The sequence below is a fragment of the Felis catus genome, chromosome B1, assembly GCF_018350175.1.
Source record: "Felis catus isolate Fca126 chromosome B1, F.catus_Fca126_mat1.0, whole genome shotgun sequence".
NCBI lineage: Eukaryota > Metazoa > Chordata > Mammalia > Carnivora > Felidae > Felis > Felis catus.
The window spans coordinates 149,905,789-149,921,573 of NC_058371.1; the positions used below are offsets into that span (position 1 = coordinate 149,905,789).

A 15,785-nucleotide genomic window follows, 5' to 3' on the forward strand; every position below is an offset into this window, starting at 1 on the left:
CTTTATGGATGATATTTCTATAGAATAAAGGTAAATGTCACAAATAGATGTGGTCTAAATAGTCAGATGATAAATTACTCAAATATTTTAGTATGATAAAGGACCTTATTAGTCCAGAATTTTTTAGAATTCAGAATTTTTAAAAATGTTTGTTGATAAAATTACTTTTTAACAAAACAGGACTTATCAGCAGATGCCCTCTTGAATATTCTTTCTGAAGTAAAGATTCAAGAATTCAAACCTTCCAACAAGGTATGTTTAGAAATTTATTCACTCAGCAAATAGTTATTGAAATTTTACTAGTGTCAAGTCCCATTCTCAACCTGGAGAATCCCATAGTAAACAAAACAAAATTCTTGCTGTTATGGATGTTATATCATCTAATGGACCAGAGGCAGACTGTTAAAAAAAAAAAAATGCTATTACATAATATTACATTAGGACTTAGTGCTAAGAACCAAAAATGAAACAAGGAAAAGAAATAAAGGATGATGAAACTGGTTTCATTTTATGTGGGATAAAAGGGGAAAGCCTCTGTGATATGGTGACATTTGGGCAGAAACCTGAAGGAAGCGATAGAGTGAGCCATGCTATTACGTGTTGAAAGAATAATGCACATAAGCAGGAACAAGTTCAGAGAAAGGCCTTAAAAGATTTGAAGGCCAGGATTTTTCTGAAAGAGATTATTCAAGAAGATTGGTAGACAAATATGAGAGATACTTGGGGTTATGATAAGTACTTCATGATTTATTAGGAGATAAGCCAGTGGAAGATTTTAAGCAGAGGACGCAATCTGGCTTATATTTAAAAGGCTGACTCTGCCTGTTGTGTTAAGAATGATTGTATGGGACATGAGAAAGGAAACATGTAAAGCTAGTAGGAGTATATAGGCAAAAGATGATGGTGGTTTGATGAAGTAGTCGGTAACAAGTAAGTTACAATAAGATTCTGGATTCTGGTATATTTTGTAGTAGCCCTGACAGGATTTGAAAGGGATTGGAATTAGAGTGTAAGAGGAAAAACAGATTGTTTATTTTTTTAATTGAAATAAGAAGCACAATTAATAGCTCCAGGTAAGGAGAAGAAGTTTAAGGAAGTTTGAGCAGAGGAAAAAAGGTGTGAAATAATTGTTCAGGGCGATGGGAAAGTCAGAGAATTTTGAGTAGAATTTTGAAACAGCGCTGAGGATGCACTTAATGTTAGTCCACTTAATGTATTATATTCAGTGTGGCTGGGGAATAAAGGCATTTAGTTGCCTAAGTATTTTTCACATAGTAATTGTATGACTTTTTGTATACACTCTAAAAATCATCCACAAAATAGTCTTTTGTTCCCCTTACCCCCAGCTATATTGGAAAATAGGGAATCATGATTTCCTCCCCATAAAATTCAAATAGGAAATGGTGTGTGCAGTCTTCTAGTCTGCATTTTTATTTTAGAGAAAAGGAAAACTTACAGCTGTTTGATTTTGTACAGTAAATGGGTTTGCTGAATGAAATGTTCATAACTTGTAGTTTATCAAGAATAAAAGAACAGGGAGGTAAACAGAATTCCTATATAAAGAAGCTTCTGGTTATGGAATTAATAAGTCAAGGGAATAAAAGGTACAGCATGGGGAAGATAGTCCACAATACTGTAATAGCTTTCTGTTGTAACAGATGGTAGCAACACTTGTGAGCACAGCATAACTTATGGAGAAGTTGAATCACCATGTTGTACACCTGAAAGTAATGTAACATTGTGTCTCAACTATATTCAAATAAAAAAAATTTTTTTAAACAAAAAGAAGGTTCCTAGCCCGCATTCCTAGTGGACAGAGCTGCTAGACAGAAGCCAAAAGAATTATGTGTCAGTAACTTTTCTGGTGTTAATAGCTCTGCAGTGTTTTGTGGCTTCAGTTGCTTCTTTCTATACCAGAGTTTTGGTGTAATAAATTGTCCTGAGCAATTTAGCTACATACAGTTTTAGTTTTAACATGAATTAATGAGCTTTTCACAACTTCTTGAAGCAACTCACACTGAAACTTCAGAGTCTGGCACTTCTAGTTAACAGATGCCAAAAATATCAACTAGTTACTCTGACAAATAAAAGTTTCTGCCTCCTTAACTCTTTAATATTTCCTAAATACTTACAATAATATTTAATCTGTAAAAACACAAGTTGAATGTATAAAATACAAAGAAATAGTATTTTTTTTTAATTTTTTTTTTCAACGTTTATTTATTTTTGGGACAGAGAGAGAGCATGAATGGGGGAAGGGCAGAGAGAGAGAGGGAGACACAGAATCTGAAACAGGCTCCAGGCTCCGAGCCATCAGCCCAGAGCCTGATGCGGGGCTCGAACTCACGGACCGCGAGATCGTGACCTGGCTGAAGTCGGACGCTTAACCGACTGCGCCACCCAGGCGCCCCAAGAAATAGTATTTTTAATTAGTGATGATGTAGATGGTTTTCTAGTTTGAAAATACGAACTTTACTGCCCTTGTGGAATGTCTAATTAGTAATTTCTTAAAGATAAATTACTTGCAAGTGCTGCTCTGAGCATGCACCTATATGAAGGAAGACATGTTCTTTAGGAAAGAACCTCTTGTCAGCAATCAATAAATATTTAAAGAGGCCCATTTTATATATTTTATGATTTATTTAGAGACCGAAAACAGCTCTGCACTAGTTAGAGTTATACAATTTGGTTTCAAGTAGATTTGTCAGAATCACAGACTGTTGATTAATATTAACTTTATTTTGCCGGGAAATTTTAAAAGGGATCCATATGAGCTCAGATCTTATAAGCTATTCAGTAAATATTTTAACACTACCAAATTTGTATTAGATATTTTGAAGTTCTCTCTGTGAACAACATAAAGATCCCTGTTCCCTGTTTACATGTCAATGTGAGCAGATAGATAGTAAAACAAATACATAAATAATATTATTTACTAACAGAAGGTGTAAAATACATTGGACCATAATAATTAATAATGTGACTAAACTATACAGAGGGAATATCTTCTGTGTGTGATCTATTTAGTAAAACAGATCTGGTAATCAAACTTAGATATAGGATATAACATTAATGATAATGTATGTCCATGTATTTAAAGGTTGTTCAAACAGATGAAACTGCAAGGAAACCGGAGCAGGTTCCTATTAGCAGTGAAGATGAGAGGAATGCTATTTTCCAGCTAGAGAAGGCTATTTCATCTAATAAAGCCACCACAAGTAAGGGGAAATCTTTATAAAAATGGTTTGGACTGGAAAGAATTTTTATTTTCACTAACTCTACACCCAAAAGCTTATGGGACTAAATAATAGCTACAATATTAACGATGATAATTGAATTCGTGATCATATGAAAGTCACTGTTGATCTTTAACTATGACTAAATTCATTATTTTTTTCACCATTGCCCTACCCTCATTTGCTGAATTGTAAGTCTGCTTTATTGTCGTTGTTCTGATTGTTTTAGTCCTTGAGATTGTACTGTGTGATTCTTTTTTTAATGTTTATTTATTTTTGAGAGATAGCATGTGTGCACAAATGAGAGAACGGCAGAGAGAGAGGCAGAGGGAATCCCAAGCAGGCTCTGCACGGTCAGCATGGAGTTCTATATAGACTAACACTTAGACCCAGTTAAGTCACTAGGATAAAAAACTATGGACAAATTTCTTCTTGGCTTTTTAGTCTTTATAGTTACACACAGGGAATACATACAATCTGACCTAAATGGTTTTAAACAGAAGGAAACCAAACTTTTATTCCTTAAAAACAGTCATTCGCTCATGGATTTTAGACCTGCTCACCATCTTTTATTTACATAAATCAGTAGTTGCCAAACTTTCAGGATTGTTGTGCACAGACAGTAAAATTCAGGGGAAAAAAAAACGTCCTAGGCTAGCCACCTATTTATCCTGCAAATAAAATATAGATGTGTTAATTTAGTAATTAAAATTCTGGAAGAAAACTTACTTCCATTTCTTACTTTCTCATTTCGTAACATATCAAACTACACCTATCTATAGAATGATTTTTGAGAACCACTAATGTAGAAATATTTCAGATACATATTTTTATTGGATTAACTAATCCTATTCTTAGTTATCAGAGGCAAAATGTTTCAGGGTAATATTTATGGAATCAATTTTTGAATAGTACCCAATGTTAACTGTTGTAATCATAAACAACAGCAGATGTGGTACATGGCTTTCTTATTTTCTGTCTCTTAGAAAGGTTTTTTCTAATATAGAAACTTCTCTGATTTAGTGATAATCAAAGCCATGTACCATATCATTTCCATATTCTTCAGTAACTTTAATTTCCTAGATCTTACTTGTGTTTTTCAGTCATTTAAAAACATAAAGAAGGAATATTTAAGAGTAGTGAATCCACATTTCTTTTTACCTAATAAAACCTTTACAAGGGATGCCTGGGTAGTATAGTCGGTTTAACATCCAACTTTGGTTTTGACTCAGGTCATAATCTCATGGCTCATGGGATCTCTCCATGCTGTGAGCATGGAGCCTGCTTGGGATTCTCTCCCTCCCTCTGTCTAAACCTCTTGCAGTCATGCTCGCTTGCTCTCTCTCAAAATAAATAAATAATAAAAACCCTTACAAGTTACTACAAAACTTTATTTTTCTGGTGTTATGATTAGGTGACCTTCAGATGGCGGTACTTTCATTTGAAAAAGATGATGATCACAATGGACACATAGATTTCATCACAGCTGCATCAAATCTTCGTGCCAAAATGTATAACATCGAACCAGCTGACCGTTTCAAAACAAAGCGCATAGCTGGTAAAATTATACCTGCTATAGCAACATCCACTGCTGCCGTTTCTGGCCTGGTGAGTTTATTCTTTGAATGGAAATGCTTCTTTTTCATTGCCTCTTAACCTGTCTTCTCCATTATACCACCCTAGCCAGTCACTCAGATCTTAGAGAAGAAGGGATATATATTGATCTTATAATTTTAAATTTCAAGATATTTCTAAAAATACATTAGACCACATTTTGAAGGTTAACAGATATACAAACATTTTAACATAAAAGTTAACCTTTTTCAGGGCACCTAGGTGGCTCAGTCGGTTAAACATCCAACTTCAGCTCAGGTCATGATCTCACAGTTCATGAGATCAAGCCCCGTGTCGGGCTCTGTGCTGACAGTGTGGAGCCTGGGGCCTGCTTTGAATTCTGTGTCTCCCTCCCTTCCTCTCTCTCTCTCTGTCTCTCTCTCTCTCTCTCTCTCTGCCTCTCCCCTGCTTGCGCTCTCTGTCTCAAAAATAACATTAAAAAAATTACCTTTTGTCAAAACAGTATAATTTTTCTTACAATAATCCTTTTAGTCATTCTTGTATCCTCCATATGAAACAGGTACTCTTTTTCTTGAATAAAATGAACTGCTTTAATGGTTGCTCTTTGATTATATTGGAGTTCAGTTCTTTGCTTTAAAAAAAACGCAATTCCTATTATTCAGATTTCTTAAAATTTAATCTTTCCTTAATAATTCAGAATCTTTAGGGTGGCCCTAGTCATTATGCTGTACTACAGTGTTATACTTAGAAGCTACATAATTATCTGCCCCTTTATTAAATGACTTTAGACTAGTGTATTTCTTGAGTTTGAGTGTCTTCCATGATAGGAATATTACATGATCAAGTGAATTTTTTAATGATTTTGTTCACCATGTATAGAACAGTTGAAATTTTGAAAGTATAAGAATAAAAGTAGACAGATTTATAAGAAGTTTGCTATTTCAGTCCAGTAGCTGCTTTTACTCGTTACAGAAAAATGCTTGAGAGGAATATTGGAAAATTAAATAAATACATTTGAAGTCATAAAGTTTTAGGCTCTTTATATAATCAGATCACTTTCTTTTATCTAGGTTGCATTGGAGATGATCAAAGTAGCTGGTGACTATCCATTTGAAGCTTACAAAAATTGTTTCCTTAACTTAGCCATTCCAATTATAGTGTTTACAGAGACATCTGAAGTAAGAAGAACTGAAATCAGGTATGCTTGAAGGTCTATTTCTCTTGCATAATTAGAATGAAATAAAATTTTTACCTTCTAAAATGAAAGTCATAGTTTGTCCTCCCTTTTCTTCTATATATTTAAATCCTTGCCATCACCTCAGGATTAGATCAGTAGGGTGCCTGGTTGGCTCAGTCAGTTAAGTGTCCAACTCTTGATTTTGGCTCAGGGCATGTTGTGAGATCAAGCCCCAAGTGAAGCCTGCTTAAGATTCTCTCTCCCTCTTCCTCTGCCCCTCTCCCACCCATGCTCTCTCTCTCTCTTTAAAAACAAAATCAAAAAAGTCAAAATGTCATCTTCATAAAGCATTTCTTTTTTTTTCAATTGAGACATAAATTGGCATGCATTAGATTAGTTCCAAGTGTGCAACACAGTGATTTGACACCTGTATGTATTAAGAAATGACCACAGGCGCACCTGGGTGGCTCAGTGAGTTGAGCATCTGACTCTTGATTTTAGCTCAGTTCATGATCCCAGGGTCATGGGATAGAGCCCCACCTTGGGCTCTCGCTGAGCATAGAGCCTGCCTAAGATATGCCTTCTCCCTCTCCCTCTCCCTCTCCCCCTCCCTCTCCCTCTCTCCCTCTCTCCTTCCCTCCCTCTCTCCCTCCCTCCCTCTCTCCCCCCTCCCTCCCTCTCTCCCCCCTCCCTCCCTCTCTCTCCCCTCCCTCACTCTCTCTCCCCCCTCCCTCTTTCTTTCTCCTCTCCTTCCTCTCTCCCCCTCTCCCCCACCACTCACGCGCTCTCTCTAAAATAAAATAATAATAAATAAATAAACCACAACAAGTTTAGTCAACATCATCACCATATGTATTTAGCAAATTTGTTTTCCTTGTGATACAGTCTTTTAAGATCTACTTTTAGCAACTTTCAACTAGACAGTATAGTTAACTGTAAGCACCATGCTGTACATTACATACCTATGACTAACTCATCTTAAAGCTGGAAGCTTGTACCTTTGGACTCCCTTTGCCCATTTTGCTCATCCCCCACCTCCGGCGACTACCAATCTGTTGTCTATCTATGAGCTCAGTTTGGGTTTTGTTTTGTTTTTCTTTTAAGGTTCCACATATAAGTAAGATCATACAGGTATTTGTCTTTCTCTGTCTGACTTATTCACTTAGCATAATGTCCTCGAGATCTATCCATGTTGTTGCAAATGACACAATTTTTTTTTTTTATGGCTGAATTCTATTCCTGTGTGTGTGTCACATTTTCTTTATCCATTCACCCATTGATGGACTTAGGTTGTTTCTATATCTTAGCTGTTATGAATATTGTTTTAGTGAACATGGAGGTGCTGATAAGTTTTGGAGTTGTTTTGTATAAAAACCCAGAAGTTTGAATTTCTGGATCATATGGTAGTTCCATTTTTAATATTTTGAGGAACTTTCATACTGTTCTCCAGAGTGGCTGCACAAGTTTGCATTCCCACCAACAGGGCACAAGGGTTTCTTTTTCTCCACATCCTGTCAACACTTGTTATTTCTTAACTCTTTGATACTAGCCTTCCTAGCAGGTGTGAAATAATACCTCATTATGGGTTTTTTTGATTTGCAGTTCCCTGATACTTAGTGGTGTTGAGCACCTTTTCGTGTACCTATTGGCCATCTGTATGTCTTTTTTGGGAAAGTGTCTATTCAGATCGTCTACCCATTTTTTTATCAGATAGTTTGGTTTTTTGCTATTGAGTTGTATGGTTCTTTATGTATTTTGGATATTCACCCCTTATCAGATACATCATTTGCAAATATTTGTTTCCATTCAGTAGATTGCCTTTTCATTTTGTTGATGGTTTTCTTTGCTGTGCAGAAGATTTTTAGTTTGATGTAGTCCCATTTCTCTGCTTTTGCTTTTGTAATAAAATCCAAAATACTATCACCAAGACTGATGCAAGAAGCTAACTACTATGTTTTTTTCGAGTTTTATGGTTGCAGGTCTTACATTCGGGTATTTAATCCATTTTGAGTTAATGGGGGTCAGACTTACAATCCTGAGATCAAGAGTCACATCTTTTACCACACTGAGTCAGCCAGTCATCCTTGAGTTAACTTTTGTGTGTTGTAAGATAGTGGTCCAATTTTATTCTTTTGCTTTATGCAAAGCATCTATGACTAAACTAGCCATAGAACTCTCACAACATTTAATCTACCACATTATTTAGCATTGTACTTTCTTATTGTTTCATCTATGTTTTCCTAATTCAGGTGAGTTAGAAGCCACTGTGGTGTCTGAATAATATGTCATGAGATTTAGTATCTAGTTCTAAAAACTATGTGACAGAGCAGAACAATTCCCCTGGACCTCCATTTTGCACTTTCAGATTAACAACAACCAAAAATTTGAAAACATCTATCGGCAAGAATGTGAAAGCCCTCTCCTCATATATTACCGATGAGAGTATAAAATAGTGTAATCAATAGTAAGGGAAATGTGCTATATGTCAAATTTACAGATACATTTGCACTCATCTCAAATAGTACATTTATAAGATATTTATTCTGGCCTTGTTTATCATAGCCAAAGATTGAAACAGTGATAGACTAGAACATCCACACAGGAAACCCATGCAGCCATTTAGAGAGAGAGAGAATGGTTTCACTAAGACACATAGATTCATTATGAGACACTGGAAGGATCAACAAGGTACTGATAACAGTGGTTACCTTGAGGGCGCCTGGGTGACTCAGTTAAGCATCTGACTGTTGATTTCAGCTCAGGTCATGATCTGGCAACTCGTGAGTTCAAGCCCCTCATCAGGCTCTGCACTGACAGTGTGGAGCCTGCTTGGGATTCTCTCTTCCCCTGTTTCTGCCCTCCTCTCCCCACCCCCTTAAAATAAATAAATAAACTTAAAAAAAAAGCGGTTACCTTGTGTGGTGTCTTGGGGTGATAAGTTGTATTTTTCTTTTTCCCCTATATCATTATGTAGCTAAATCACAAATAATAGACTTCTGGGTTTTTTTATTATTACTAAAGGGAAAAAAATTAAGATGTTTTGTTTTTAATATTTTTCTACAACAGAAATGGAATATCATTTACAATTTGGGACAGATGGACTGTGCATGGAAAAGAAGACTTCACCCTCTTGGATTTCATAAATGCAGTCAAAGTGAGACACTTATTTACTTAGTTCATTAGTTGGAGGTTTTCATGAATAATATTTAGCAGAAGTTTGTTTGCTGTCCTTTTACTGATTGTAAAACATTGTCACCCAGCATTTTATATTTGGACATAGCTCTTATTGTTTCTCTTTTGGGTATTCTTCACATTTAGGAGAAGTACGGAATTGAACCAACGATGGTGGTGCAGGGAGTCAAAATGCTTTATGTCCCTGTAATGCCTGGTCATGCAAAAAGATTGAAGTTAACGTAAGTAATGACCATTATACCAGAAGATTCACAACAATTAAAACATAAGGTGGATGCCCACTGGAAAATCAAATATAGAGATTATCAAAGTTGAGAAAAAAGTATGTGATTTACTCCTGTGTAATGGCTGTAATAAAGGTAGTAAATGTACCAAACTCAACAGGCTACCTCTCAAGAGAGATTCATAGGATTCACATATCCTTGTGAATTTTTTGTAGTTCAGATTCAGTTTATAAGTTAATAAGCTTAGAAACACAATTTGGTTAATACACCACATAAAAGTAGAAACACATAATGACCAGGCTTATGAGACTGAAGTATAAAACAAAAATGCCAAATTGTTACTTGCATTCACTCAACAGATTTTTTTGAAGAGTGCCTGCTATGTGCCAGGTATTTTGTGGGCAGTAGGGATACAGCAGTGAGCAAAGTGAAGTCCATGCCCTAATTGAGTTTGCATAACAAAGTATGCAAACCTCTTGATAAGTATATCCGATGGTGATAAGCACTGTGAAGAAAATAAAGCAGGATAAGGAGTGTTAAGTTGCTGTGGTGTGTTGAGTAGTTCATGTATTCCCTCTGCCTGTCACATTCTCACCAGATACGGCGTCTCTGCATTTGAGCAGAGACCTAAAGGAACAGAGGGAACAAAAAAAGGCCAGTCTCAGCAATGGTCTGCAAGGCCCTGCTTCTCAATTACCACTCTAAGTTTTATTCCTACTTGTCTGACTTGCTCACAATATTCCAGTTGTGCTAGCTTCCAGCTATTTTTTTGAATAGTCCAGTCATGCTCCTGCATGGGACTTTTGCTCTAATTATTCCAAAGAGGCCTTCCTGAACCCTATTTAAATATGTTTATGCTTCTCTGTCTCCTACCCACTAGAATGTAACCTTCACAGATGCAGGACTCTATAATTGATCTGGTCGTGGATGTATCTCAAGGACCTACAACAATGCCTGGCAGCAATAAATATTTGTCATTCATTTTGTAATATATTCAAATATCAAACAATTGTGTTGTACACCTGGAACTAATGCAATGTTATATGAATTATACCTTAATTAAAAATGTTTGGTTTTTTAATAAAAATTAGCATAAAAATATTTGTCATATGAATAAATGAATCTGCATGATAGGTGCTTAACCTATATGCAGTTTTAATTATAATCACCAATTAATGAGATTAATCACTTTTTAGTTATTATAATCCAGGCTTAATGATCTGTACTTTAAGAAACAAAATCACTATTACATAGAGAAAGGTTATTTTGCCTTATATTATTTTGTCATTAGAATCCCTGAGTATCTCTTGGATATGTGAATAATAGAATTTACTGTGTGCTGCCTAGATGAGAGTAGAATGTGTGGAATTTAAAATTTGCTGCAAATAATTCACAATAAGTGCTTTATAGAGTTGGCCAGTATTCGCCATCTCCAGCATGATAAACTTTGTGAATGTTATTTTTCATTTTATTACAGTTTTCATTTAGCAGATAAGTACTAAGTACCTATCAAGTGGCTAGATAAGCTTGGCTTTGGAAAGATCTGGGTTCACATCCATCCCCAGCTACTTACTTGTTTTGTCACATTGAGGAGCTTACTGAACTTTTTTGAAACTTAGTTCTTGATCCATAAATGGAAATGATTGTGCCTATAGCTATTAAACATTGAAATAATAGTAAAGACTAGCAATGTAATAGCAACCAAGAACTATTCCATAAATGTTACTCCTGTTAATATTTTGTCATTATACCTCTTTATCAAGTAGCCTGTACCCTCAGGGAATTCCCATTCTACTTTGAGAAAATGACATGTTAATCATTAAAATGTAATTGAATAATCAGTATAATAAAGATTTTTACAGAATACTGTAGGCACTACTTAAAACTTCACCTTAGGCTAGATTTCATTTGAACTACCTTTGAAAAAGGATATCAGGCAAGTGATAGCTTTTGCAAAAGCATGCAGCTAATAAAAAGTATGCATGATCTATTTGGGAAATCAGTATTCTGGATTGACTCAAGGATGAGATGGTAAGAATGAGAAGGTATAAATGGGACAAAATACCTTTGTAAAATGGAAAGAACTATTATTGAGGATTAAATAGATTACATAGTTGAGAGCTTAGCGTGAGATAGATACATGGTATAAGTATATTATTAAGCAAGAGAGTAAAATCATATTTACGTTTTAAGAGGATTCTGGCAACAGCGGAGATTGGAGGTAGGAGACAGCTGGCTCGAAGCTAATCCAGTAATCTGAGGATATATAGATGATGATTTGATTTAAGACAGTATCCGTGACAATAGCAATAAAAAAGTTTTTTTACGAATGGGATATACATGGGATATAAGACAAAGGTAAAACTTAAGAATGTCTTTCACTGTGATTAGCTTGTATTTGAAGATTTAAATCTAGTTTGCTTTTTACTTTTCACATAGAAATGCTTGAGAAGAATTTTTGATGCCTCCACACTCTATAAGGGAGTATGAGGATAATTCATTTTTCTTAATGTTTATTTATTTTTGAGAGAGGGAGAGAGGGAGACAGAGTGTGAGCAGGGGAGGGCTAGAAAGAGAGGGAGACACAGAATCTGAAGCAGGCTCCAGGCTCTGAGCTGTTAGCACAGAGCCCGATGCGGGGCTCAAACTTGGAAACAGTGAGATCATGACCTGAGCCGAAGTCGGATGCTTAACCGACTGAGCCACCCAGGCGCCAGAGGATAATTCATTTTTAAAAACATTGTTTACATTTTGGTTTTGTGTGAGGGGTTTTTGTTTGTTTTGTCTTGTAACAAATGGTACCTATTCTTTATCAGTACTAGCAGTGTTCCAAATTGATTCACTGTTAGGTAGATGAATATCTTGAGTTTAGTGCTTTTAGTAAAGAAAAATTATAATATATGAAAGCAGATGAATTCTTAGATTTAAAAATAAATGTAAAGTCTAGACATAAGTCCAGATTCTCTGGGCAACATTAAACAGCAAATCACTCTTCATTTTATAGAATTTACTAAATCATTTGTCCTTGATTATTTTTCTTAGAATGCATAAACTTGTGAAACCTTCTACTGAAAAGAAATATGTAGATCTTACTGTGTCATTTGCTCCAGACACTGATGGAGATGAAGATTTGCCTGGACCTCCAGTGAGATACTACTTTAGTCATGACACTGATTAACAGAAGTTCTCTTAAATTTACTCCAGGACTACTTGATTTTGAAAAGATTGCACTTAATTCAGGAATGAAAATATTAACTCATAGTATTATGGATTTCTCTTTGATGAAGCCTTAATTTAAGGGAAACGTCGTAGAAAACTACAGTGAAGAATTGTAAAGCATTTTGGAATATAATACATACTTGTCTAGTGCTTCATATGTGGATATGATCACAAGCAATTTTGAACTGGACTGCTATTTTATAATGCTTACAAAAAATTAGTGTGTTAACCTCTGGATGAGAAGAAGAAAAAAATGTATGTATACATCACCAGAAGAGATAAAAGATCAAGAAGTTGAAAGTAACAAATGCAAATATCCAAGAAGTTTAATCTTATTTTATTGAGTTTCTTTTTGTGCACTATTTGAGGCCCAGTTTTTCCATACAAATAGTGTTTGGCACCCTGCACCTCATAATTAGGCTTTGAGTTTAACACCAGTGGGAAGAGGAGAGATGGTAGCAGTGGATGAAGAGTAGACATTTTAAATTGTACAGGTACAGTTTACTGTCCTGAACCTCTGCTAATTTAACCAGAGTTTGTTAATATCACTGTCTCGCAAAAATCAGGGTCTTTGTTGATAACATCAGTGTTGTAACCCATGAGCAGTAGGTCGGATGACAAATGTTAACTTGGATTAAATGTGAACAGATAAATGCAGCTAATCCTTTGATTCTTCAGTATGCCTTCTAATGTGGCTATTTTATTTATTTGGAACTCTAAACCTGACTGTCATAGTATAGAAGACTAAAAGGTCTTGTAAAGGGAGTATCCTTAGAAGTAGATGAAAACTAGAAATTAAAAAAAAAAAAATCATTACTAGTTGAGTCTTGATTTTTTTTTTTCTTCCAACAACCTAATGGACAGAAAAAAATATTTTATTTTAAAGGGAAACATATTTTATTCTGCATTCCCAGAAAGGGTGTTGACAAAGATAAAAATTTATTTTTTTAGGTCTTTGTTGATAGAATCTTTCTGTTTTCTGATAGGAGATATTGCAGATAATCATTATAAATTCTTTCATTAAAATGACATAAAATGTACTCTCGCTGTAAACTTGGTAAAAACAGCAAGTGTTTTTTTTTATTTCTAAAGCTATCATGCATTCTAAAGCAGTTGGCATTTTATAACCACAGGAAGTCATTTCCCTCTAGCTGCTTCTCTTCTGATCTCCTGTTCAGACCATTAATAAGTACTTTGATAAACTAAAGACTAGATTCACATCAGTATTACTCCTCTTTGGTATCTTTTTATACTCTCGACTTAACTTTCCTTTTATTTCATTTATAAATAGTTGAAATTACTTTGTCAACCACCTGTATTGCTTTATTCTTTTGTAAAAGTATCATCCAGTTGGGAAAACATATTTGGGAGTGGAGGGTAAGTTTGTATGAATAAAAGTATATTCTGCATTGGAGGCAAGGATAAGTGGACAGGTTGAGTTTAAAGGAAATGGATACCTTTGAAATAAGTAATTTTTGTTCAAGTATAATGTTTAAAATTAATTTCTTAAAGTTGAATTCAGGAACATCAGAGCTCTATGGCTTGGAATTCTTGAGGCTAGCAATAATAAAAGGAGTTTTCTGTAAGACGCCTCTTCCCCACTTTCAATTTCCTTTGTATGATAGATATGCTTATATTTTATCTAAATCTCCACATCTCTTCAGAAGTAAATTTGGAACCATACTATCAGCTTTTATTTATAGTAATTAGTGCTTTAATAGATACAAACAAAACCAACAGGATTAAGTTCATTTTATGATTAAACCTGAAATCATTTCATCATTTTTCCCCCTGTAGGTAATGGTTATTGCCCTTAATTTCTATTTAGTTCTAAGCGGGAAAGCCACGGTGAAGTTAATGACAGGGTTTTGTTTTGGTTTTTTTTTCTATTATCTGTTTTATCTCTGTACCATGAGATCACTTTGGGTGATTAAAATACCAGGTGCAAAAATTACTTGATTTTGTATGATACCACTGAGTCATTTTTTACTTATTAAAAATAAATTAAGATATTTGACAGTATCTTTGTAAATCTTGTTCCATGGTTGACTCCAGAGATTCCAGTTTTGCTATTCGTTTTATGAGTGGTGTTACTTTGGTGTTTTCTAATTTTCAAGTTTTGCAATCATGGAGATACAACAGTCACTGGGTATAGAGGAACATTACCTCAAAGTGCTTTTGGATTCTGGAAATTCTGTTAAAACAATTGGGGGAAAATAATAACCATGTAAAACCTAGAAGATCTGGTTAAATCTCACACTATTGGTTGCAGTTGTCTAAAGTATAGTCCTTTTTAAATTTTTTTTTTAATGTTTATTTTTTGAGAGAGAGAGAGAGAGAGAGAGAGACAGAGTGTGAGCAGGGTAGGGTCAGAGAGTGGGAGACACAGAATCCAAAGCAGGCTCCAGGCTCTGAGCTGTCAGCACAGAGCCGGACATGGGGCTCGAACTCACAAACTGTGAGATCATGAAATGAGCTGAAGTCGGCTGCTCAACCGACTCAACCACCCAGGTGCCCCAAAGTATAATCCTTTTTAAAGTTCAAAACAGTTGTGGTACTCAGTAATTTCCTCTGAATGGTCCCAAAGCTAGAATTTGGAAATAGATGTATATATAGATGTATATCTTTGTTTTTATGTTTTAACTATTGTAACACTTTCTGGTGGTACCAGTGATGAGGCACAAAAAGGTCGGCAATGTTTAAAGTCCACTATTAAATAATAGTAAAAATGAAAACAAAATTTTTCTCTTGAGAACTTAAGGAAAAATCTCAAATAATTCCATGATGGAAGAAAAATTTAAATTACAAAAATTCATTGTGATTATAAATAATCATTTTGTATATAGTCACTAGGTATGGATTTAACTATTTTAACAAATTCAAAACAAATCAGGAAGTTGAAATCTTAGAGATCAGAGTAAGTATTCAATAGGTAATTTTCAGTGTTCATTTTTCTCTTGGCATTTCTTAACTTTGTTTAAGTTGAGAAATACGTATTCAAATATATGTACAAAAGAATATATAGAATATAAGTACACAGTTTAAGGATTAATTTTAAAGTGAGTGCTTGAGGCACATGGGTGCCTCTGTCAGTTAAGCGGCTGACTTCAGCTCAAGTCATGATCTCATGGTGAGTTCAAGCCCTGCATCAAGCCCTGCGCC

General features: G+C 35.0%; 2 protein-coding genes across 5 annotated transcripts in view; one reads left to right on the forward strand and one right to left on the reverse strand.

The window, feature by feature from the left end:
• Window positions 1-14,645, forward strand: part of UBA6 (ubiquitin like modifier activating enzyme 6) — a 91,724-nt gene extending 77,079 nt beyond the window's left edge. For 3 of the 4 annotated variants that reach the window (XM_023253071.2, XM_045056271.1, XM_023253072.2), the window contains 7 exons: window positions 181-252; window positions 3,101-3,218; window positions 4,651-4,844; window positions 5,882-6,009; window positions 9,055-9,142; window positions 9,307-9,401; window positions 12,447-14,645. In XM_023253071.2, coding sequence (XP_023108839.1) covers window positions 181-252; window positions 3,101-3,218; window positions 4,651-4,844; window positions 5,882-6,009; window positions 9,055-9,142; window positions 9,307-9,401; window positions 12,447-12,582 — 831 coding nt within the window. In that variant the 3' untranslated portion in view covers window positions 12,583-14,645. Of the gene's footprint in view, window positions 1-180; window positions 253-3,100; window positions 3,219-4,650; window positions 4,845-5,881; window positions 6,010-9,054; window positions 9,143-9,306; window positions 9,402-10,284; window positions 11,295-12,446 lie in introns of those variants that run through there. The other variant, XM_045056272.1, reaches the window with a different exon arrangement.
• Window positions 11,524-15,785, reverse strand: part of STAP1 (signal transducing adaptor family member 1) — a 62,796-nt gene continuing 58,534 nt past the window's right edge. Inside the window, exon 11 of the mRNA XM_045056276.1 lies at window positions 11,524-11,660. Coding sequence (XP_044912211.1) covers window positions 11,593-11,660 — 68 coding nt within the window. The 3' untranslated portion in view covers window positions 11,524-11,592. The remainder of the gene's footprint in view (window positions 11,661-15,785) is intronic.